Here is a 24914-nt window from a genome sequence, read left to right as displayed (position 1 = left end):
AAGTTGCTGATATCTCCTGTGTAGGTAAGAGGCACAGCTATCCCTCTGGAGAAAAGGACTTTACACCACCCAGACCAGGTGATAAGCTTGAAAACAGCATGATCTCCTGCTGTGTTTGCAGGTGCTTGGGGTGTGACTGAGGTGGAGCAGCCTGTACTGATTGCCATGAGCCAGCTGGGTTGTGAGGAGCAGTGCTGGCCATTCATTCCCAGGTAGTCCACCCTGCTTGGGCCAGCCCTCAGCCCCAGGGCATGCTAGATTCTAAGCTTATGTGCCTTATATCAGACAGGAATCCCAATACCTAAGTCAGTTTTAGCAAATAAAATATTTGTATTTCCTAAGTGAACCTCCCCAGCCTAGCATTTGCTTTCACTATGACCAGGGGTCTCTCAGGGCTCGTCATGCACACTGCAATAGATTTCCACCTGAACAGGTACAAAAGTTCTCTGGATTTCATAGCTGGAAGTTAGATTTTTATCAAATTAGGTATGCTTTTCCAGCAAGGCATATAATAATATAATAATCCTCCGGTTGTTATATGGTTAAGTGTCATTCCCAGTGCCTTGACTACCTGCTCTCAGAAAGCAACAGGGAGCAGCCCAAGCTGGATCCAGCCAAGCTGAATAGCCTGAGGGAGGGGTTTCTCTTTGCCCTTTCACATCAATCTGGTTTGCTGTTAGTAACTCTATTAATGGCCTCTTGAGTTCTGATAACAGCAAATATCAGAGATCAGGATGGACAGTCCTGAAAAAGAAAGGCCTTTCAGATCCTTGAGTTGTCCACAGACAATTTCCTGCATGCTAGTGACTGCTTTCATGTCCTCACTGCCTAGCTGTGCAGCACCCATGTGGTCTGGCTCTCTTGTGCTGTGTAGGCCAAGAGTTACCCACTCTCAGCCAGAGTACTAATTTACTTTGATTATGGGTTTAACGCTCAGTTTTCTGGCAGTAGGAAGAGATACAAATGGTTTCCTCGTAATCCTCACTGCCTCTCTTAGAATAACCTGAAACAAAACATCCCTCTCTGCTTGTCCTACACCTGCAGTAGGCCCATCAGCACTCTCCTCCGAGCCCTTCTCGTCCACCTCTGATGCATGTAACTTCTTCAGCACAACATTAAACTGAAGGCACTCCAGAGCCCTTTTCTGTTAAGGGGAGCTGCTCCTTCACTAGCAGATGATGGTTTCTGACCCAGCCAGCCTTTGGCTGAAGTCAACAAGACAGTGGAGAAGAGAGGGGAGACCTATCCTGTGCAAGAGAGCAGAAAAAAGGAAGCCCAGCCCAGAGCTCAACACCTAACATACACCAGCTACACTGAAATACTTTGGTGTTTCCTACTACAGCTGCCCCTGGGTAGACAATTAACTAATTAATTAAGCCTTTCTTAGGCCAGTCTCTCGCCTTTGGCCCCTAGTATTCTCACCTAAGGAAGCAGCCCAGCTCCCATGGCCCCCTGGGCTCCTTCTAGGCCTGCCCAGAGGTAACCCAATCTTTTAGTTGCTGGACTAAAGTACAGTTCTGGGTTTGGCTTCAATTCAGTAGGATTTGTGTTAGGTCCTGGTATAAGAGTTCCTATTTCTCAGCAAGCATTGCCTCTCTCTAAGCATGATGTTTGGTCAATTGAAAATGTGTGAAGAGCGATAGCTGGTCTCATAGAAGACTGCTAGGGGCATTCCAATAGCACAGTGTGTCTATCGATTATACAAGGTGTGGTCATGTTAAGTCATTTGTCACATCAAGCTAACAGTTTCACCCTGCTGCAGCTGGTGCCTGAGGAGGGAGTGTGCAGAGCAGGTTGTGTACCCTCCCTCTGCTCTCCTCTTCAGGTACTGCTGCTTCTGGAGAGACTGAGACACACAGAAAGTAATTTATACTTCCTGTAGTAGACGTGTATTAGTTTTTTTCTTTTCTAGTTGTTCCTTTTTGGGGGAGGGGGTTGTTTGGATTTTTTTAAACAGGCTGTTTCAGTAGTTTTTCACAAGTGCCTATTCAAGTGCCTTGTCTCACCCACCCTGACGTATTTAATTACATGTGATGTTTAACACTTAAAGCAGATAATACTCTGCATCTACTTCTGCTGGGAGAATATTATCGGATTACTTAGAATGCTTTATCACGTATTACATGTGTTTATTTCGCCCTTATTTGCGAACTGTGCTCTGACAGAGTTAGGAGAATGGTGATTTACTCTTTGTATGCTGGGAAAATTGCTTCCAGGAGGGGTTTTGAGACACAAGACATATACTGAGCAGCTCTTACGCTTGACACTAATTGGGTACAGTGTGTGTGTGCAGATTTGTCACACAGGCAGGTTGCATGAGAAATGTAGAAATACTCCTAAGTGCAGGAGGGGCCCAGTGATGGTACATACTCAGAGTAGTAATTGTTCGTTTAGTCATCACATTTCTGAGGGATTAAAACACTCCCATGACACGTCTTGCCCTACTCTGACTTTTACCCAAAGTGTTGGTTAAATTAGTCCCTTCTGAGCATTTACTTAGTTGCTACTTTTTTTTTCTTTAAGTAAAGTCTACTTAAACAATTGTGAGACTGTGAAGTACGAGTAACCAAGGGAGAAGTACTCTTCCACCGTCAGCTGCCTTTTGCGGGCTACAGCTAGTGTACAGATACCTTTCTGTTTTTAAACTCTGAACACCTTAGAGAGAGAGGAGAGAAAAGCAACAAGTAATAAGTACAACCCACTCCCCTAAGCCCCAAGACTACGACTGAACTCATAACACCCTCTTATGCTGGAAGACCATCAGTGAGCAGCCACTTGCCTTTGGATGAGCAGAGAGGAAGTCTGAGGTTTAGCCATGAAAGTTTTTGAAGAATCGTATGAGAGAGTGGATCACGTTGTACCTTACTGAGACCTTTTGGAGATTTTTTTTCTCATTCTGTCCCCTTCTGTGGAATTATTTTCCATAATACCTAGTTCATTATATTAATATTTCAAACTAACGCAGTAAAATTTTTGCTAAAGCCTGTTAAATTTAAGAACTAGGCCTAATTTTATTTAACTTTTATCTAGAAACAGGACTTTCTTATTCTGTACAGATAGATCATTTAGCATTTCTCCCAAACCCCATCCAGAACCAAGCAGAACACTATGCTCACCTCTATGCCTGTTTTTTCTTATTGTTTCCTTAAACTTTTACTTCTAGTTAGAATTATATTCTCTTCAAATTCATTAGAAGCTTTCTAATATGACATGCTGTAGGAAGTGGATCAGGGTGCTATAGCTATATTCTTAAATAGTAAAACTTTGTTATTTACATTAAAAATCTCTGGTTTCTAATCACTACTGAGACAGCAGTGACAGAGGCTGAAGATGCACAAGACGAAATTAGTGTGTGTTGCAGACCCTATTGACAGACTCCAGAGAAACGTTGTTCTTTGTTTCTCCTTATTACCAGGGATAATATTGCTGATAGCATCTACTCTTGAGTCTCACAATTTTTCATTTTTTTGGCCAGGTGTTAAGACATTAAGCAGCTGTCCTGTGCCTCTTCTGGCAAGCTGAGGGCATACAGACCTTGAAATAAATGAGCATCAGATTTTGCTACAGCAGGTCTGGAACTGTGTGGAGCAGCTATTGAGCCACCAGCACATTGCTTAGGTGTGTCACAGGCACACAGGACGTGACCCTCAACATTTTGTGCCACTCAGAAGATGGCTGTGGCTGGTCTTGCAAACACAGCTCCCAGTTTGGCAAAGGCCAAATGCTCCACGTTTCTGTAACTCCACAGAAGGTATTCCTTTTTTCCCTCTACAAGTGATCAACATTTCAACATCCACAATCTTGTGGAATCAGAAGTTAGGGCAAAAGGCGCCAGCCTGTCAGCACTGATGAACTCCCTGAAGGTCCTTCAGTCTGTGCGGAAAGGCTGCCATTGTGTGGCCTTGTCCCTGGCCATGGGGACAGGGTGCAGAAGGCCCTTGCCAGCAACCTTGCTCCCTTGCTCCCACCCTGCCCTTCACATCCTTCTCCAGGGGTGTTTTTTAGTTTCACTTGGCTCTGCTGATGCTCAGCTCCGCAGGCCTTTGCAGGCACAGGGTGTCCTAGCCCACTGCAGGGGCTGCGGCTGCAGCCTGCCAGAGCAAACCTTCTCAGCCACCATGGGCTCTTTTGATGCTGTGCTATAAAATGAGAAGCTCTGGCTTTTCTGGCTTTCTGCACACAGCGGGAATAAAGCAGAACTGAAGGGCAGTTCAGACTACTGACCCACAAAGCAAAAATGTCGTTTCACAGCTCAGACTTCTTGTGGAAACGTGCTGAGTTTCTTGGCACAGGAACACAGCAGCTTAAATTGTAATCTCTCTTAAAGGCCAGAAACATGAAGGTGGCAGTGCTAACCTGAATGTCAGAGCATCTCCAGGTCACAAACCCCAGCTGACTAAGGCAGTTGCTATTAGATTTGAGTTTCTGCTTCTCTTATACTTGAAGCATTTGTCTGAAATCCAAACTCATTCTGATTTAGAAAGGAAGGAAAGCGGACCTAGGTCTGGCACTTGCCATATGAGCTATTTCTTCCCCTGACCAGTCTCTAAAGCAAAAATGGTCTGTGTTTTTAGAGCTTGGGGTTTGGCTGTGGTTCTGGATCAGGAGACATGGTAGAAATTGTGTGTGATCACACAGAAAAAGAGTAACTGGTGTAGGAAAGCAGATTCATGAACTGTCTAATCTCTTTGTTTTCCCTGACAGTGGACTAATTAAACACTGTTCAAAGGCATGCACAGCACTCAAAGACAGCCAGTGTGTAATCCTCATTCCCACAGAGACATGGGCACCGAGACACAGTGATCCACACCTTAAGAGTTTCTCCTAGCTGAGGGACGGGTGGTACTAATGTAGATTGGGTAGAAGAGGAGAGCTGAGCAATTCCAATCCAGTTCCTGCAGTCATCACTAAATACAGAGCTGCTACTGACACAGCACTTCTGGGTCGGCTCTGAATGTCTGGCATGTGCTGGTGTGGAATATTTAAAAAAAAAAAACTTTTCATATTTATAGTAGTAGCTTTTATACCTGAGCTTTAACAAACAAAAGATAGGAGCTAAGGAAACCTGAACCATGCACCAGCCAGCTGTCTTGCCGTGCATCGGTTGAGCCTGGATCTTGAGGCTTGCTACTGACAAGCCACTGGTTTTGCTAATGCTGTCGTTCCACTTTTCAAGTGGGGAAACACTTCAGAGGTCTGATTTGGCAGCTGTAGTGTCAGGGACATCCCATACTAGAGAAGAGCAGTTCCATATGCCCAATGAAGCAATGGAGGCTATTGGGGTGTTTGTGCCTTGAAGAGAGCTTGCACTCTTCATGCATTTATTTCCTTTCATTTGCATTTACTTTTTAATTCCTAGAGAAACAGATGCCAAGAGATGATTATACAATGCCCGGGATTCATGTAATTGGACACTAGACACCTATAATGCAGATACCTACATTCAGCACAGTTGTTTCATCCCTCCTTTGTGCTCACTGAGGCCCTCCTAGGGTGCAAACCTTATGTTTTATGTATCTGTCTTATGGGGAGACCACTGCCTTATAGTAAAAGCCTACCAGTGTTTGTGCAGGCACACCAGCTAACTAGCTCAGGTGTCTAAAGTTAGGTCACCTGAATGCTATCAACAAGTCTGTGACAAAAGGGGAGGGGGAGACTCCAGTCCTGCTGTTTTCTCAACAGGACGACTGCAGCAAACCAAAGGCTGGTCTAGCCTAGCCTGTGGGTGAAGCCCAGGATGGCATGTAAGAACAAAGCAAGCATGGGATAATTCCCTTGTGTGCTCTCCCGTGGTGCCAGCCACATTCTGTCCTTTTTAATTCTTATGATTTGTTTGGCTATTCGCAGATGAGTTCGCTGCTTGCGTTGCGACTGGGAGACTGGTGGCCGCGCTGCCCTGGTCTGCTGGAGTTGGGGTCTGCATACGCGGTAGGAAAATGGATTTCCACACCCCCAGCCCAATAAGGAATGCTCCAGCACCTTCTCCTGGAAGGGCTGGAAGGTGCATGTGTGGTTTGGGGAAAAATCTGTGCAATGAGATCTAACAGATATATTCTTTAGATATGTATTTTATGTCTAGCAATGTTATTTTGATCACCAAGGATACTTGCAAGTATGTATAGGACCCTGACAATCAGGATGCACAAACAGGTTTCACACAAGATCCTAGTTACCAAGCAATTTTCCACACAGAATTCGGATGCACAAGTTACACAATCCAGGCACACAAGCCACAAAGTTCTGATGAAGTTCTGGTCTACAAACACAACAAGCGGGGGCGGGGGTAATCGTCTCAGGGAGGTGGCAGGTAAATCTTCACAAGGCTCTGGCTAAACAGGGATTTTTGTCACACAACCCCCACTCCAATCGTCCCTGAGAGGCACACACAGAAAACCCGAACTCCACGCACAAGAACTCCCATCCCTTACGTCCCTGAGAGGTGAACACCTAATACAGACACGTGATACAGATCAGACCAATCCGGGGTACACAGGAAAAACGAGGCAAAGTTAAAGCAGATTAGAAGCGCAAGCCGAAGTTAAACCAGGTGAAGGGCGCAAGCTGAAGTTTAAAGCGGGCTGGAGGGCGACACTGTCGCTTTAAGGGAGCCTGCCGAGTACGCAAGTCCTCTATAACACTTTTCACTCCTCGCCTATCTTCCAGTTTCAGGGGATATTGTTTTATCCTAACAGGCCGTGTTCTCTCTTTAAGTTTAACAACAACCCATTCTGCATTTTCAGCTTTTCCAGGCATTCCTGAGGCCCACACTCATGGATATACCTGGTCCTTTATTTCGTGTATAATTTCTTCTTCCCTAATTTAGGGTTCAGTGAGAGCCAAACTTAAAATTTCAATGTGATTCTTTTCTGGGATTTTAACTCATTTTCTCCATTTTTAAATTTTATCCCAGCATTCAATTGTTCTAATAAATCTCTTCACGAAAGTGGTCTAGGAGCATCGCGCAGGTAGAGAAATTTATGAATTACTACACTTCACCCAATATTGAATTCTAATGGTTTCAAAAAAAAAGCTTTCTCAACCTGCCCAGTTGCTTCCACAATGTTAACATTTTGTTTGCTTATTGGCAATAAGGTCTGATTCAATACGGAAAATGTGGCCCCTGTATCTACTAAAAATTCTACAGTTTTTCTCTCCTTTCCCTAGCTGCATTTTTACCAAGGGTTCTGCTAGGGAAGATTCCCCTGGTTCCAGTCAGTCAGCTCCTGTGTCAGTAACCATTACCGATTTCAGTTTGAGACAATCCTTTTTCCAATGCCCCATCTGCTTACAATACACACACTGATCTTTTCGGGAGGGGTTGATTTCCCCTCGGTGCGGCACTTGCACTTCGTCTCACAGCGTTAGTGTTATTCGGTGAGTTCCAGAGGGTCTCTGGCCCCTGCGGTGCGCAGAGCAGCCGCTGCAGCACCGGCAGCCGCTCCGCCCTCACTCTCCCCCTCCGAGTCTTCCTATTCCCATACGCCTGTCATGCAGTCTCCAGCAACCTCTCTAAATCTCTCGCAGCCATTCCTTGCACTTTCTGCAGCTTTCTCCTAATGTCATCTGCCGATTGTCCCAAAAACAGAGATCCACTGTTCCCGGCAGAATTCCAGCCAGAATCAGAGCCTGCACCTGGGTTCTGACCGCTTTCACAACCATCTGCTTTTCCGATTCGCTAAACACCGCATCCAACAGTGCATCCACATCCTCCCAGTCAGGATCCTGGGTTTTCACAATTAGTTCAAATCCTTTCGCAGCCTTTTCAGGATCATCCTGGTAATTCCCTGCAGCATCTCCTTCTCTGTCCCCTCCTCTAATCTTTCATTCTGTGCACCAACCTTTAAACACTTTTGTACAATGCTACAAGCCAAGCAACATCCTTTTAATCTCCCATTTTGCTTTTTTTTTTCTCTTTTTTTTTTTTTTTCCTATCACCAGGACCATAGGGTCCTGGGGTGCTAAATTAATTCCACATTCCTTTTGCCACTCTGGGTGATTCCACAGAGTAAAGAACATATCTGCATAACCCACTTCATCCCATTTTCTTTCCCTTCTTAAAAATAACATAAGTTGTAACAAAGTATTATAATCTAAAGTTCCGTTAACAGGCCATTTTTCTCCGTCATATAACTTGTATAAAGGCCACCACTGATTGCAATATTTTATCAAAGTCTTATGGCTCACACTTCCTCCAGGTGGTCCCCCAATATCTTTCCAGTGAGACAGAATGCAGCCCAAAGGGCTCTTTTTCAAAACTCCACCCTGTTGGTTTCCCATTCAAAAATTTATAACACACAAAGACAGGGACTGGGGCCCCAACACTTACACACACACACACAGACAACAATTAACAATTACTATAGACAGTATTTCAGGTTCCCACATTTATCAATCACTTTGTCCTTCTCCAGCTGTTTCCCTCGCAGATCTGGACTCTGCACTCGCTTTGTACGTATTTGTACGTCTCACTCACACAATTATCACACAAGTTCAGATACAAAGTCAAGTTACAATAAACAAATTTTTCCTCTGAACATTCACTGCCCGCCCCCCCCCAAAACCGCGGGGAGACAAACAAAGGTACAGAGATTACAAAGTTAACAACAACAGCTGCTACTCCCCAGACGACAAATGTCGACATAGGTTATTCAAAGATTTTCAAATACGCGTATACCAAACACATACGTATTACTATGCATATGTAAACCAAACGCCACCCGGCGGGGCTCTTACGAACCGCGACTTATGAGCAGCTCCAAATACTAATGCACAAACAGATGATCACACTAACCGGACGATTAATACGACTCGTACATGCAAATGTAAACCAAAATCAGATACAAATGCACAAACAAACGATTGCACTAACCAGATGATTAATACAAATCGTACATGCAAATGTATGCCACCCAGCGGGGTTCTTACAAACCGCGACTTATGAGTAGCTCCAAATGACCGGTCCCAAAAACAGAAACAAAACCAAACCAAAACAAAACGAACACAGAAAGAATGCCTTTTCTTACCAGTGGTCCTTGTCTGTCCCCGCACGGATCTGCTGAATCGGAGAGTCCCTCCAGAGAAGTGCCCGGGGCCAGCCAAGGGAGTCTCCGACCCAGGAGTCCTGCAGCCGGACAGAGAGTCTCCTGGCTGGCTCGCCAAAACTGATACAAAAATCAGAGATCTCCAAACCCCCTTGCTTCCTGACTTTCCTCACCGAAGTGGGAAGCTAGGTGTGGCTGGGTAAGGAGTCCGAAAGAAAATAACACCAGAGTGTGTTATTAAGCAGGCATTCTTTATTGCAGCGCTGGGCAGCACTGGGGATTATCCACCATGAGTGCTCCACCCGTTGGGCAAATTTTCAGAGAATATATACCATAAAGTTATACATAGTCATAGGATTTCTGAGAACTCATTTATGTAGCCATGAGATATGCAAATGTCCGTTCCGCATGCGCAGTCCTTTTCCCTGGTGGTCGTCAGGGGTCTTCAGATGAAGGCCAGTAGTCTTCCTCACTGTGTTCGCTGACTGACCCCTGCTTCTGCGCAAACTCAGTCCAGGGATCATGTAGGCCACGTCCTTTGAGGTAGCTGTTGCAATTCCCTTATCTCTATGTACACATGCATCCGCTCATCCCAAGGCCCAGCCATCTGAAGTGAGACCATCCTGGAGCCTCCTTATCTTACAGTCATTACCACTCTCCAAATTGTAAAAGCTTCCCTTTGTTTAGTTATATATCTAGGTTAGTCGAGTATCTAAGGTATTTACAACATCCCTTGTTCTTGGGGCCCTCCAACTGTTTCGTGGTACCACATAGACACTTGTGTGACAGCTCTTTCCCTCTTTATTTGGAGAAACAGCTGATCCCTGAAGCTCTCTGCTGGGTTCTCTCAGAGCACCGCGTCCAACCCTGGCATAGTCGACTTCAGCCCTAGTCGGACCAAGTCGCGCGCATTCGGCTCGTATCCTGTAGCTGCAGTGATGCGCCTGCGGAGAGAGGAGGCTGCTGAGGCCCTGGCCTGCGCATGGCACACAGGGCCTCTCCTCCACAGCACGGCCCAGGGCTGGCAAGGCTCGCCACCACGGGCCGAGCTGCCAGCACGCCTTGGCCTGGGTGGACACCTGCCCCTCATGGCAACACCGAGCAGGGGCGTTCCTCCGGGCAGCTTCACGGGTCAGGAGTGGGCACAGTGCGCCTCTCGATTTCTAGGGCAACCTCATCCCCCGCTCCTTCTCTTCCCAACCTTGCTTTGCCCCTGCCTGTCGCTCCTGGGGGCTGCTCTAGTCCAGGCAGGGCCACTTGGAGCTAACGCTGGCTCCAGGCAGGGTGGGCTCCCGAGAAAGCAGCCCAGGAATTAAGAGGACAAATAAAGCATTCTGACAGCAGCAGAAAGCTCAGCGGAGCTTTTTGGCCAACCGCTAACTCGCCACTCCGCAGCGGCCTGGTTAGAAATGCTTCATGGCTACAAGCAGCCACCAAAGGGAGCAGTGGGGAGGGGGAATCAGCAACTCACTGTTTCATCTTCCTGCGCACACGGATAATAATATAGCACAACATGATCGCCGCTGGCACGGAAAGAATGATCGCTACTGCGCTGATCAGGCAGTGCCATCGTACATCTGATGGGCAGAGACGACCCGCGCTCCTGTGGGCGTTGGAAGCCCTTGCAGGTGTCTTCTCGACTTCACCTGGAGGAGCAATTCGGGACCTTAGTCCGGCCTGTGCACCCCTGGTCAGCTCGCAGCACCTCCGACATGGCCAGGCAGTTTGCTGTTTCCCCCCACTGCTGTTTCACTCCCACCCTTTGGGACAGGTTGTCCCTCTGAGCACAGCTCAGAAGGCCAGAAGGAGAGCATGGGGGGAGCGCAGCTGCTTGACCTCCTCCGAGGGGCACGGACAAAAACCATCCCTGCAGCAGGGACTGCCACCCCCAACTCTCCCTCCCCCCACGCCAGCTCCCACACCCCGAGGGGACAGAGACAGGCCTTCCCAGGAGACACTTGAGACTTGCTATCCCCTTCTGCCTTTTCTCCAGAAAGGGCACCGCTCGCAGCCGTGCCCAGGTTTCAGGACGTGTCACCCCGTTAGGGACCCCAGCAAGACTGCTCAGTACCTGAGTCCGTTCGATAGAATTCGTACACTCTGCCATGGCGGTCTTCTCCGGGCTCTGACAGCACTGCCAAAAAGGAGAGACGGCAGGTAAAGCCTCAGCACGGCTCAGGCAGAGGATGCAGGAGGACGGGGAGGTTCCCTCAAAGCCCCTGCCCGATCTGGGAGTCAGGGCATCGCTCTGGACCTCAGCTCATGGAGCCATCCCGCTCTGTGCTGCTCTTGTGCCTGGGGCCCCAAGGGACTCATGGCAACTCTGGGGTGCAGCTAGAGCACGAGGAACGTTTCATTAAGAGTCCCATTGCCCATCAGCTGCACAACGTGGCGCACGTGCCTCATGGTCCAGGTGCCTCATGGTCCAGGTCCATGGTGGACTGACCTTTGGGCTTTGAGCTGGCAGCTGCCCAAGGGAGGAAAAAGCCGTGACATACCTGCACCAGCTTGTGGAGGCTCATCGCCAGAACCCATCCGGGAAGCCACATTGCCTTCGCCTATGGGCACGGCTGCAAACAAGCACAGGACAGCACAGATCCCATGACACGCTTCAAGATACTTCTTCAGATCAGAGCGGCAGGGAGTGCAATTCAGAGAGGGGATTACTCCACGGCACTCGTCTCTCCCTTCCGCTCAGGAGCGCGGTGCAAAGAGTTACCACGCGCCTGCAGTGGCACCATGCCGGGACGAAAAGAACCACGCGCGCAGCTGCCGGGAGAAAGGACTCCCTGGAGCTCACACCGGCTCTAAAGTCAAGGCCAACAAGCCTGCTGGTTTGGCAGCCGGCATGGGGAGCAGCTCAGGCTCGGAGGGGCTGGCAAAGACAGCTTTGCAAGGCTCAGTGCCCCGGAGTACCTCACCGAGTCCAACCCATTCCCTCTCTGCTCTTCTCCACGTCTGCGCATGGGCCACAGAAGGAGCAACATACATTTCACTTGGAAAGAAGATTCAAAGGTAAATGCTCCTTCCTCCCTCTGACATACCTGTGGGACGGCTCTCAGGGTTGAGGACGGGAAGCGGCCAATACGTTGGGAAGCCGTCAACCTGCAGAGGATCTTAAGGAAAATTGCACAGGAATAAGCTCTTGCCACGTTGTCAATGTTTATTCCTTCAAGGAAAGGGACACTGAGAACTTACCTCCAGGCTGCTCCAAGGGGTCCAGAGCAACATCCAGCTGAGAAGCTGGGTAAGGAGAGCCATCATCCTCATCTAGAAACAAGCACACATGAGAAAGGTTTCCATTGCATGTTGGGACCCACTTCTGCCTTAGTGAACTGCAGGCACTGGGAAGGGGTCAGGGAACAACGTGGGAGCCAGACGCAGGTCCAGCTTGCTAAAGCTGCAGAGGGGCCTCGTGACCCCTTGGCTGGCGCCTGGCAGCTCTCCAAACACTCTTTCCAAGGCACGTGGAACAGCCCTCGAGGAGCAGATGGACCGACATAGGGCCCCTCAGGGCTTTCTTACCCGGAGAGCCCTCACGCACTCAGAGCAAAGCCTCGCTAAAGCACTGGAGGGAAAACACCATCATCCACGCTTCTGGGGGAGAAGAGCCCCTGGCCCGTGAAAGGCTGCACCAGCGCCGCCCGCTTACCTGCTTGCCGTGCTCGCCAGGGAGCAGCCCGGGCAGCCCGGGCATGCAGGGCCACCAGGAGGAGGATGAGGAGGAGGTGGCGGCGGGCAGGGGCCATGGCCCCCTATGCTCACACCATGATGATGCTGCCGCCGCCGCTGCTGCTGCCACAGTGGTGGCCGCAGGCTGAGCAGTCGGTTCATACAGCTGGCGTGACACCATGGGGCTCTGTGACCTCACAGCCCCGCGGTGACCTCACGGCCGGGCCGAGGCTGCGTGGTGACGGCTGTCGGGGCGCTCCTGGAGAGCTGCTGGAGCACAGCTGGGGGAGCGGCCCTCCCGGGGTGGGGAGCACGTCCCGTCGGGCTGCTCCGTCCGAGGGCTGGGACACAGCTGCAGCCGGGGCTGAGCCCACAGCTCTGCCCACTTTTCCGGGCACTGTCACAGGGGCAGCGAGGAACTCGAGGTCCCCCAGACCAACAGGAAACCACAGCCAAGGGATTGCGGGGCCTGCGAGAAGCAGGCAGCCCAGCCGCCTGAGACTGAAGGAGCTCGGCCTTGTTGCAGCTGCCTTGGCGTGACGTGTCCGGCCTCAGCCTGTTCATGCACAACTCAGCACGCAGTCAGCGACCTGAGAATCGCTTTTCTTGCCAGTTAATGAAAATACAAGGGACTGGCCGGGGGACTGGAGAGAGAGGCCTGGCACATGCCCTTGGCTTTGGCACGATTCTTCTGTTTGAGCAGGCTAAATCCACGGAAGGTTCAGGCCAGGATGTGTCGCTCTCTGGGGAATTACTGACCTCCTCGGGTGCTGTTACCAGCAGCTCATGAGGCTGAAGAGGGAGCGATTCCAGTCTCAAGACGACTCCCTTCCTTAATGGCTCAGGCTAATGATGTTCACACTCCTTCACTATGGGAGCTCCCCTTTGTTATGGGGCACAAGTGTACAGGCTCAGAAACCTGGCTAAACATGAGCCAGCAGTGTGCCCAGGTGGCCAAGAAGGCCAATGGCATCCTGGCCTCTATTAAGAATAGTGTAGCCAGCCGGTCTGGGGAAGTGATCGTCCCTCTGTACTCGGCACTGGTGAGGCCGCACCTTGAATACTGTGGCCAGTTCTGGGCCCCGCACTTCAAGAAAGATGTGGAGGTGTTGGAGCGAGTCCAGAGGAGGGTGACCAAGCTGCTGAAGGGTCTGGAGGGTCTGACCTATGAGGAACAGCTGAGGGAGCTGGGGTTGTTTAGCCTGGAGAAGAGGAGGCTCAGAGGTGACCTCATTGCAGTCTACAACTGCATGAAGGGAGGTTGTAGTGGAGTGGAAGTCAACCTCTTCTCCCAGGCAACTAGTGATAGGACAAGAGGACATAGCCTCAAGCTTCGCCAGGGGAGGTTCAGGTAGGACATTAGGAAGCATTTCTTCTCAGAAAGGGTCATTGGACATTGGAAGGGGCTGCCCAGGGAGGTGGTGGAGTCACCATCTCTGGAGGGGATTAAGAAAAGACTGGACATGGCACTTAGTGCCATGCTCTAGTTGACAGGGTGGTGTCAGGGCAATGGTTGGACTCGATGATCCCAGAGGGCTCTTCCAACCTGATTGATTCTGTGAAACCGCCTCTGAGGGATGAGGCTCTGCAGGAGGGAGGGGGTTGTCCGTCCCCTGGGGCAGCAGCTGCTGCTCCTTCCAACTTCACTGAAACAGCACTTTTCCGCAGGGGGTTGCGGGCTGGCTGCTGAAGCCCAGGGCCATGTGCTTCCCCCACCGCCATCACTAGGATGGAGAGCGTGTCCCTAACACAGAGCACGAGTTCATAAGGGAGAGGCAATATTTGGTCCCACGGTTCCCAGCAACGTGCCTGGACCTCATGCTTCAGCAGGGGACCTTCAGCCTGGACCGAGCTTCAGCTGGGGCAAGGTTGACCTGGCCCTTCTCCTCCCCCCTCTCCCTCAACACCATTTTCTTCTGGTTCATCGGCTGTTTCTGCTCTTTCCAGATTCACCCCTCACTCTGCGACGACTCCTTTTCCGCAGCAGAGCCAGGGCTTTGGCCTTCTCATCCTCCTCCTCAGAGGCAGAAACAAGGACTGACAACCCATCCCACTCATGTATGTGTCGTTTCTTATACTCCTGATGGTCAATTGGAAGAATGTGTTTCATCACATCTCAATTCATGTCATTAGTGCAATCCCCTTGTTATTAATGCAGAAACATTTGCCCTGCTCCCCGGTGGCTGCGAAGGAGCAAGGAGAAGGCTTGGGGGGCCGGGGATCTGAGGAAGGGGCTGCTGGCTGCTAGAGAAGTAAGGAGCAGTGAACTGCGCCCAGCTGTGGCCCCAGCTGAGCCCACAAATCCCACAGCAATTGTGTGGGATCAATGTGGGGTCTGAGGGCACTCTCCGCACCTGCCCCCCTGAGCAGCCTTCCAGGAGCAACCTGCAACAAAACCTGCCCCAAATCAGCCTCTCCTCTTCCTCGCCCTCCCGGGTCCCCGGGGTCCCTTCCCACCTCCACCCCGCTGGCCTCCCAGTCGGGCTGGACGCACCGCATGGAAGCGGAGCCGCAGGCAGGGGAGGGCGCACAGGGAGCCCCAGGGAGCGTTCCCTGCTCCAGCTCATCCTCCCTCCATACAGCCCCTTTCCTCAGCACTTTTGACCACACAGGCAGCGCCAGCGATTTCCATATTTAAACCCAACGTTGCGTGCAATGGCTTTGGTCCTAGAAGGCCTTTTGTAACCCCATCAGCGAGGCCAGCTGAGACCTGGCCTCCCAGCACTTCCTCAGCGACAGCCCTGCTGGGAGATGAGGCACGAGATGTGGGGTTACCTGTTGACACGGGGGGACTACACAGGGACAGCCACGCAGCAGCAGCTTAGCTGCACTGACCACACGGACACTTGTGTGACAGCTCTGTCCCTCTTTATTGGGAGCAATGGCTGATCCCCGAAGCTCTCCGCCGGGTTCTCTCGGAGCAGCCAGCCCCACCCTGGCAGAACCGCCTTCAGCCCTTGCCAGATGAAGCCGCGCGCGTCCAGCTCGACCTGGCCCTTCTCCTCTCCCCTCTCCCTCAACACCGTTTTCTTCTGGCTCATCGGCTGTTTCTACACTTTCCAGATTCACCCCTCGCTCTGCGACGACTCCTTTTCCCCGACGCTCTCCGCGGGTCCTCTCAGCGCACCGCCAACCCCTACCCTGGCAGAGCCGCCTTCAGCCCTTGCCGGGCGGCCGGACCAGCGGGCTCGTGGCCGGGGGGGCCTCAGAACGACGGAGGCAGGGGTGGTGGAGGCGGCGGGAACGGCGGCTGTGGGGACGGCGGGTTCGCTGGGCGCGGGGGTGCCGGGCGCGGGGGTGGCGAGCGCGGGGGTGGCGAGCGCGGGGGCGGTGGACGCGGGGGCTGTTGGGACGGCGCACGCACTGGTTTTTCATACACAGATGGCGGATACTGGCGGGTCCAGCCCTCAGGGGTGCTGGGGCGGCTGCTCCAGCTGTCCGGGTGCGAGGGGTAGCTGCGCGTGTCCCGCTGGGCTCCTGGAGCTGCAGAGGAGCGCCTGCGGAGAGAGGAGGCTGCTGAGGCACGGGCTGAGCTGCCAGCACGCCTTGGCCTGGGTGGACACCTGCCCCTCATGGCAACACCGAGCAGGGGCGTTCCTCCGGGCAGCTTCACGGGTCAGGAGCGGGCACAGTGCGCCTCTCGATTTCTAGGGCAACCTCATCCCCCGCTCCTTCTCTTCCCAACCTTGCTTTGCCCCTGCCTGTCGCTCCTGGGGGCTGCTCTTGTCCAGGCAGGGCCACTTGGAGCTAACGCTGGCTCCAGGCAGGGCGGGCTCCCGAGAAAGCAGCCCAGGATTTAAGAGGCCAATTAAAGCATCTGACAGCAGCAGAAAGCTCAGCGGAGCTTTTTGGCCAACCACTAACTCGCCACTCCGCAGCGGCCTGGTTAGAAATGCTTCATGGCTACAAGCAGCCACCAAAGGGAGCAGGGGGGAGGGGGAATCAGCAACTCACTCGTTTTTCTTCATGTACCGATGGATCACAATACAGCACACCACGATCGCCACTGGCACGGAAAGCATGATCGCTGCTGTGCTGATCATGCAGCGCTGTCGCACATCTTGTGGGCAGAGATGATCCACGATCCTCTGGGTGCTGGAAGCCCTTGCAGGTGTCTTCTCGACTTCACCTGGAGGAGCAATTCGGGACCTTAGTCCGGCCTGTGCACCCCTGGTCAGCTCGCAGCACCTCCGACATGGCCAGGCAGTTTGCTGTTTCCCCCCACTGCTGTTTCACTCCCACCCTTTGGGACAGGTTGTCCCTCTGAGCACAGCTCAGAAGGCCAGAAGGAGAGCATGGGGGGAGCGCAGCTGCTTGACCTCCTCCGAGGGGCACGGACAAAAACCATCCCTGCAGCAGGGACTGCCACCCCCAACTCTCCCTCCCCCCACGCCAGCTCCCACACCCCGAGGGGACAGAGACAGGCCTTCCCAGGAGACACTTGAGACTTGCTATCCCCTTCTGCCTTTTCTCCAGAAAGGGCACCGCTCGCAGCCGTGCCCAGGTTTCGGGACGTGTCACCCCGTTAGGGACCCCAGCAAGACTGCTCAGTACCTGAGTCCATTCGATTAACTGCATACACTCTGCCGTGGCGGTCTTCTCCGGGCTCTGACAGCACTGCCAAAAAGCAGAGACAGCAGGTAAAGCCTCAGCACGGCTCAGGCAGAGGATGCAGGAGGACGGGGAGGTTCCCTCAAAGCCCCTGCCCGATCTGGGAGTCAGGGCATCGCTCTGGACCTCAGCTCATGGAGCCATCCCGCTCTGTGCTGCTCTTGTGCCTGGGGCCCCAAGGGACTCATGGCAACTCTGGGGTGCAGCTAGAGCACGAGGAACGTTTCATTAAGAGTCCCATTGCCCATCAGCTGCACAACGTGGCCCACGTGCCTCATGGTCCAGGTGCCTCAGGGTCCAGGTCCATGGTGGACTGACCTTTGGGCTTTGAGCTGGCAGCTGCCCAAGGGAGGAAAAAGCCATGACATACCTGCACCAGCTTGTGGAGGCTCATCGCCAGAACCCATCCGGGAAGCCACATTGCCTTCGCCTGTGGGCACGGCTGCAAACAAGCACAGGACAGCACAGATCCCATGACACGCTTCAAGATACTTCTTCAGATCAGAGCGGCAGGGAGTGCAATTCAGAGAGGGGATTACTCCACGGCACTCGTCTCTCCCTTCCGCTCAGGAGCGCGGTGCAAAGAGTTACCACGCGCCTGCAGTGGCACCATGCCGGGACGAAAAGAACCACGCGCGCAGCTGCCGGGAGAAAGGACTCCCTGGAGCTCACACCGGCTCTAAAGTCAAGGCCAACAAGCCTGCTGGCTTGGCAGCCGGCATGGGGAGCAGCTCAGGCTCGGAGGGGCTGGCAAAGACAGCTTTGCAAGGCTCAGTGCCCCGGAGTACCTCACCGAGTCCAACCCATTCCCTCTCTGCTCTTCTCCACGTCTGCGCATGGGCCACAGAAGGAGCAACATACATTTCACTTGGAAAGAAGATTCAAAGGTAAATGCTCCTTCCTCCCTCTGACATACCTGTGGGACGGCTCTCAGGGTTGAGGACGGGAAGCGGCCAATACGTTGGGAAGCCGTCAACCTGCAGAGGATCTTAAGGAAAATTGCACAGGAATAAGCTCTTGCCACGTTGTCAATGTTTATTCCTTCAAGGAAAGGGACACTGAGAACTTACCTCCAGGCTGCTCCAAGGGGTCCAGAGCAACATCCAGCTGAGAAGCTGGGTAAGGAGAGCCATCATCCTCATCTAGAAACAAGCACACATGAGAAAGGTTTCCATTGCATGTTGGGACCCACTTCTGCCTTAGTGAACTGCAGGCACTGGGAAGGGGTCAGGGAACAACGTGGGAGCCAGACGCAGGTCCAGCTTGCTAAAGCTGCAGAGGGGCCTCGTGACCCCTTGGCTGGCACCTGGCAGCTCTCCAAACACTCTTTCCAAGGTACGTGGAACAGCCCTCGAGGAGCAGATGGACCGACATAGGGCCCCTCAGGGCTTTCTTACCCGGAGAGCCCTCACGCACTCAGAGCAAAGCCTCGCTAAAGCACTGGAGGGAAAACACCATCATCCACGCTTCTGGGGGAGAAGAGCCCCTGGCCCGTGAAAGGCTGCACCAGCGCCGCCCGCTTACCTGCTTGCCGTGCTCGCCAGGGAGCAGCCCGGGCAGCCCGGGCATGCAGGGCCACCAGGAGGAGGATGAGGAGGAGGTGGTGGCGGGCAGGGGCCATGGCCCCCTATGCTCACACCATGATGATGCTGCCGCCGCCGCTGCTGCTGCCACAGTGGTGGCCGCAGGCTGAGCAGTCGGTTCATACAGCTGGCGTGACACCATGGGGCTCTGTGACCTCACAGCCCCGCGGTGACCTCACGGCCGGGCCGAGGCTGCGTGGTGACGGCTGTCGGGGCGCTCCTGGAGAGCTGCTGGAGCACAGCTGGGGGAGCGGCCCTCCCGGGGTGGGGAGCACGTCCCGTCGGGCTGCTCCGTCCGAGGGCTGGGACACAGCTGCAGCCGGGGCTGAGCCCACAGCTCTGCCCACTTTTCCGGGCACTGTCACAGGGGCAGCGAGGAACTCGAGGTCCCCCAGACCAACAGGAAACCACAGCCAAGGGATTGCGGGGCCTGCGAGAAGCAGGCAGCCCAGCCGCCTGAGACTGAAGGAGCTCGGCCTTGTTGCAGCTGCCTTGGCGTGACGTGTCCGGCCTCAGCCTGTTCATGCACAACTCAGCACGCAGTCAGCGACCTGAGAATCGCTTTTCTTGCCAGTTAATGAAAATACAAGGGACTGGCCGGGGGACTGGAGAGAGAGGCCTGGCACATGCCCTTGGCTTTGGCACGATTCTTCTGTTTGAGCAGGCTAAATCCACGGAAGGTTCAGGCCAGGATGTGTCGCTCTCTGGGGAATTACTGACCTCCTCGGGTGCTGTTACCAGCAGCTCATGAGGCTGAAGAGGGAGCGATTCCAGTCTCAAGACGACTCCCTTCCTTAATGGCTCAGGCTAATGATGTTCACACTCCTTCACTATGGGAGCTCCCCTTTGTTATGGGGCACAAGTGTACAGGCTCAGAAACCTGGCTAAACATGAGCCAGCAGTGTGCCCAGGTGGCCAAGAAGGCCAATGGCATCCTGGCCTCTATTAAGAATAGTGTAGCCAGCCGGTCTGGGGAAGTGATCGTCCCTCTGTACTCGGCACTGGTGAGGCCGCACCTTGAATACTGTGGCCAGTTCTGGGCCCCGCACTTCAAGAAAGATGTGGAGGTGTTGGAGCGAGTCCAGAGGAGGGTGACCAAGCTGCTGAAGGGTCTGGAGGGTCTGACCTATGAGGAACAGCTGAGGGAGCTGGGGTTGTTTAGCCTGGAGAAGAGGAGGCTCAGAGGTGACCTCATTGCAGTCTACAACTGCATGAAGGGAGGTTGTAGTGGAGTGGAAGTCAACCTCTTCTCCCAGGCAACTAGTGATAGGACAAGAGGACATAGCCTCAAGCTTCGCCAGGGGAGGTTCAGGTAGGACATTAGGAAGCATTTCTTCTCAGAAAGGGTCATTGGACATTGGAAGGGGCTGCCCAGGGAGGTGGTGGAGTCACCATCTCTGGAGGGGATTAAGAAAAGACTGGACATGGCACTTAGTGCCATGCTCTAGTTGACAGGGTGGTGTCAGGGCAATGGTTGGACTCGATGATCCCAGAGGGCTCTTCCAACCTGATTGATTCTGTGAAACCGTCTCTGAGGGATGAGGCTCTGCAGGAGGGAGGGGGTTGTCCGTCCCCTGGGGCAGCAGCTGCTGCTCCTTCCAACTTCACTAAAACAGCACTTTTCCGCAGGGGGTTGCGGGCTGGCTGCTGAAGCCCAGGGCCATGTGCTTCCCCCACCGCCATCACTAGGATGGAGAGCGTGTCCCTAACACAGAGCACGAGTTCATAAGGGACAGGCAATATTTGGTCCCACGGTACCCAGCAACGTGCCTGGCACCTCACCGAGCCCAACCCGTTCCCTCTCTGCTCCTCTCCACGTCTGCGCATGGGCCACAGAAGGAGCAACATACATTTCACTTGGAAAGAAGATTCAAAGGTAAATGCTCCTTCCTCCCTCTGACATACCTGTGGGACGGCTCTCAGGGTTGAGGACGGGAAGCGGCCAATACGTTGGGAAGCCGTCAACCTGCAGAGGATCTTAAGGAAAATTGCACAGGAATAAGCTCTTGCCACGTTGTCAATGTTTATTCCTTCAAGGAAAGGGACACTGAGAACTTACCTCCAGGCTGCTCCAAGGGGTCCAGAGCAACATCCAGCTGAGAAGCTGGGTAAGGAGAGCCATCATCCTCATCTAGAAACAAGCACACATGAGAAAGGTTTCCATTGCATGTTGGGACCCACTTCTGCCTTAGTGAACTGCAGGCACTGGGAAGGGGTCAGGGAACAACGTGGGAGCCAGACGCAGGTCAAGCTTGCTAAAGCTGCAGAGGGGCCTCGTGACCCCTTGGCTGGCGCCTGGCAGCTCTCCAAACACTCTTTCCAAGGCACGTGGAACAGCCCTCGAGGAGCAGATGGACCGACATAGGGCCCCTCAGGGCTTTCTTACCCGGAGAGCCCTCACGCACTCAGAGCAAAGCCTTGCTAAAGCACTGGAGGGAAAACACCATCATCCACGCTTCTGGGGGAGAAGAGCCCCTGGCCCGTGAAAGGCTGCACCAGCGCCGCCCGCTTACCTGCTTGCCGTGCTCGCCAGGGAGCAGCCCGGGCAGCCCTGGCATGCAGGGCCACCAGGAGGAGGATGAGGAGGAGGTGGCGGCGGGCAGGGACCATGGCCCCGTGTGCTCGCACCATGCTGCTGCTGCTGCTTCTGCTGCTGCAGTGGTGGCCGCAGGCTGAGCGGTCGGTTGCTACAGCTGGCGTGACACCATGGGGCTCTGTGACCTCACAGCCCCGCGGTGACCTCATGGAGGGCACTCTCCCCACCTGCCCCCCTGAGCAGCCTTCCAGGAGCAACCTGCAACAAAACCTGCCCCAAATCAGCCTCTCCTCTTCCTCGCCCTCCCGGGTCCCCGGGGTCCCTTCCCACCTCCACCCCGCTGGCCTCCCAGTCGGGCTGGACCCGCCGCGTGGAGGCAGAGCCGCAGGCAGGGGAGGGCGCACAGGGAGCCCCAGGGAGCGTTCCCTGCTCCAGCTCATCCTCCCTCCATACAGCCCCTTTCCTCAGCACTTTTGACCACACAGGCAGCGCCAGCGATTTCCATATTTAATCCCGATATTGCGTGCAATGGCTTTGGTCCTAGAACCTAGGCAATGAGAGGCACGCAGGGCCAGTCCTCTCTTTGAGAGGTAACTGCTCGAGGTGACTTCCACTGCTGTCAGCGCTTTTGCACCAGAACTCAAGCAGACACCATCTTCTGAGATCTTAAAAGTCCAGCTTTGCAAAGCTATGAGGGACAAAGCGCAGTTCTTCCTCAACATCTCAGCTGTGTCCTAACAGATTCGTCTTTTGAGATCACCTCAGGTCACTGAATTATTATCAGTTTCAATCACCTGCAACGTAGAGGGAATGAAGGTTCATTTAACTTTAAAGCTGTTTCCTAAAATCAAGGCTTTGCTAGTAGCAGGTACCTAGGGAGCCCAGGGGTATTTACTAGAAGCAGGAATTATATAAGTGTGGCTCAATCCAGTCATCTTAAAATGTCTGCTTTGGACCAGATGCTAAAACCTTTATGGGGTACGCAAAGCTTGAATTCAAGCTCTACCTCCCTCTTCTCCTGACACCAGAAAAATGGTGATGTCAACATAGTATCACTTTCTCTCCCACCCAAGATCAAAATTGTGCTACCACCCCCCATTCCCAAACCTTGGAACCCATTAACTCACATGAGGACTACAGGATTGCTCCCATCACTCCATGAGCTCCAGCTGCCTGTCCAGCTGGCAGTGAGCACTAAGCACCCACTGCTCACCGTTTTGAGTGCAGGCCTTCCTCAAGCTGGGGACGTGGCTCAGGCTCTAACAAAACTGCTCCATTCTGGCACCTTCCTAAGAGGCTTCAAAACAGCTTGCTCTCCAGTTCTGGCTCTAGGAAAAGGTGTCAGACCACCAAAAGGTCTCAGCTACCAACAACCAGAGCTGCAAGGGTGCCCGAGTACCCAGCTCTCTCAGGGCAACAGGAAAGCACGTTCTGAGTGACACAGAGCACATTATCATCTCCCACTATGTTAAATGTGTGGTGAGGCGAAGAGCACCACTAACACAGCACATAAATCACTCTCCCAATTTAGAATACAAAAATCCATTCCAGAAAAGTTTAATGTGTGTTCCTGGGGCATCATTTCCCAAAAAAGACACAGTACAAGAAACAAAGGCAAGCAGCATTCCCCAATCTTTAAAACAATCCAAATGCTTCAAATATATCAAAGCTCCATCTACTACAAGGCTGCACACTGCAGCACCTGCTGGAAGCAGCATCAGCCTGAGGACCAGGAGGCTTCTCCACCTCCCAGAGATGGCCTGGAATAAGCAGCACCCAAACCAGAAAGCCTGGTCTTGCAGAGCTGTCAGGAACTACTGAGACTCCCTGAAAGGGAAAGAAAAAGGGCAGAACTCCGTACCACAGTGAGTGGCCCAGCATCCCTGCTGGGAGATGAACCAGATAGACTGATCCCACAGCACTCAAGCTCTGTGAGGGCACATGTCCTGGGAGGAATAGTACCTCCAGAAGGCAGATCCCCACACCAAAACTGGTTTGGCCACAGTGACTGTGTGGCAACACCTACTCCTGTGAGACACCCTGGGGTCAGAGGAAAAGGGAGAACCATTACAACAGCCTGTCAGGAGAGCAGGAAGGGATCCGAGACGCACAGCACACTACTAGCTGGGAACAGGAACAAGCGATGGATCTCAAGCAAAGACAGCAGCCTGGTACGGCCCCAGTCCCAGCGATGTCTGTAGTACCCTCTGTCTCCCATTCAGTCTCTGGGTGAAGAACCTTGGGATAACTTAGGCAGGGACCTCTGGTGGTCTCCAGCTCAGCCCACCCCCCCCACACATTCAAAGCAGGGCTAACTTCAAAGTCAGATCAAGCTATTCAGGGCCTTGTCCAGACAAGTACCGAGTTATCTCCAAGGATGAAGATCTCAGCACTCCACTCCAGCACACCCCAAATACGCAGTGCATGGGCCACAGGCATACTTTCCATGTACCTGGGCCACAGAGCAATGGCCTCTGAAGGAAGAGAGAGATGCTTTCCCCCCACCTACAAATCTTGTATGACAGCACCATCTCTCATCATTTGCTGTCGGCCCCGAGCAAAAGCACAATGATCCATGGCTGCTCCGCTCCCCTGTAAGCTCTGCAGGGTTGGTACAAAGCACTTATTTCCCCTGATACTACGCACCAGAAGCGGCCAAGCCTCCCAGATGTGCAGCCTGACCTGACAGCAAAGCGTAACTGGCTAGGTGAGCTAAGGGAAAGGCTGGAGAAGCACTTAGTCAAACCATGGAAAACAGAGAGCTTCCTATGGAGAACAAAACTGTGAGCTTGGGGAGGGCCTGTGTTGAGGGGCAACCACCTGATGTCAGACCTGCCAGGCTCAAAAAACATAAAGAACATTAAGTTACCCAGGTGCCCAGTAAAATAAACACTGCAGACATCACATTGCCATCATGAAAAAGATAGTTTCCAGCTGGAAAACAATATACAGAGACATTTAAAGCCTGCTGGGAAGCAAGAAAACCTTTACTGACACCAACTCCATGGACTCCCCAACAAATGCTAAACATGAGCCGTGAGTTTGCAGCTCTAGATGCCCCCTGAAAAACTAAGATAAATACATGGGAGGTGGGAAAGGAAGAGAGATTTCCTTCTCCTTACCACTTGCCTCCCCAGAGAGGAGGATAAGCACCTCTTCCTAGGTGCCAGCAAAGGGTACTCTCCTGTGGCATGTGCACCATGACAGGTGAGCCCGCTGTCCCCACCTCGCCCCGACAGTGTGCATGGGTGCAGGCTGAGACACCCTCCAAGCCATCGGAATCACCAGATTTTCTGCTGTCACCCCAGCAGGAGCATAAAGCGCCTTGAAGGTTAAGCCAGGCTGGTCAGGTGCCTCCCAGAGCCGACAGCAGCCAGGCCTGCAGCCCGTGGAGCGTGTCCCCTCCCATCTCAACCTCCCTGTGTGGGGAGGCAGGTGGGCCTGAAACCCGTGGGCCGGGCGGGTGGCAGG

At 53.0% G+C, this 24914-nt stretch overlaps 1 protein-coding gene across 4 annotated transcripts; it reads right to left on the bottom strand.

Moving 5' to 3' along the window:
- Positions 1-8951: 8951 nt before the first annotated feature.
- On the bottom strand, positions 8952-24865 carry LOC137667624 (uncharacterized). Of its 4 annotated transcripts, XM_068408553.1 has the most exons (11): positions 21421-24865; positions 20967-21038; positions 20813-20884; positions 18395-18466; positions 18241-18312; positions 12240-12311; positions 12086-12157; positions 11540-11611; positions 11113-11175; positions 10513-10687; positions 8952-9985 (listed from the first exon to the last, which is right to left on the bottom strand). In XM_068408553.1, exons 1-11 carry the CDS (start codon positions 21881-21883, stop codon positions 9889-9891), a joined length of 1302 nt encoding a protein of 433 aa, XP_068264654.1. In that variant the 5' UTR covers positions 21884-24865; the 3' UTR covers positions 8952-9888. The 4 variants fall into 4 exon arrangements, 3 of the variants coding, with proteins under 3 accessions (XP_068264654.1, XP_068264652.1, XP_068264653.1); XR_011048814.1 differs by lacking the exons at positions 8952-9985; positions 10513-10687; positions 11113-11175; positions 11540-11611 and adding exons at positions 16668-16842; positions 17268-17330; positions 17695-17766 and having other exon boundaries at positions 12145-12157; XM_068408551.1 differs by lacking the exons at positions 8952-9985; positions 10513-10687; positions 11113-11175; ... (1 more) ...; positions 12086-12157; positions 12240-12311 and adding exons at positions 15560-16210; positions 16668-16842; positions 17268-17330; positions 17695-17766 and having other exon boundaries at positions 21421-22237; positions 22571-24865.
- Between the last annotated feature and the right edge of the window lie 49 nt (positions 24866-24914).

Source organism: Nyctibius grandis, chromosome 10 (genome assembly GCF_013368605.1).
Source record: "Nyctibius grandis isolate bNycGra1 chromosome 10, bNycGra1.pri, whole genome shotgun sequence".
NCBI lineage: Eukaryota > Metazoa > Chordata > Aves > Nyctibiiformes > Nyctibiidae > Nyctibius > Nyctibius grandis.
Note: the sequence above shows the minus strand (reverse complement) of the source record. Positions and strands in the feature narration are given on the sequence as shown.

Bases quoted from the DNA above. Each gene is read 5' to 3' on its own strand.
- LOC137667624 (XM_068408551.1), bottom strand. From the start codon at position 21,883: ATGAGCTGGAGCAGGGAACGCTCCCTGGGGCTCCCTGTGCGCCCTCCC. The intron at 17,331-17,694 runs GTATGTCATGGC...GCTTTTTGGCAG, and splicing joins GCCTCCACAAGCTGGTGCAG to TGCTGTCAGAGCCCGGAGAA. The intron at 16,211-16,667 runs GTGAGTTGCTGA...CTCTCTCCGCAG, and splicing joins CGGTACATGAAGAAAAACGA to GCGCTCCTCTGCAGCTCCAG.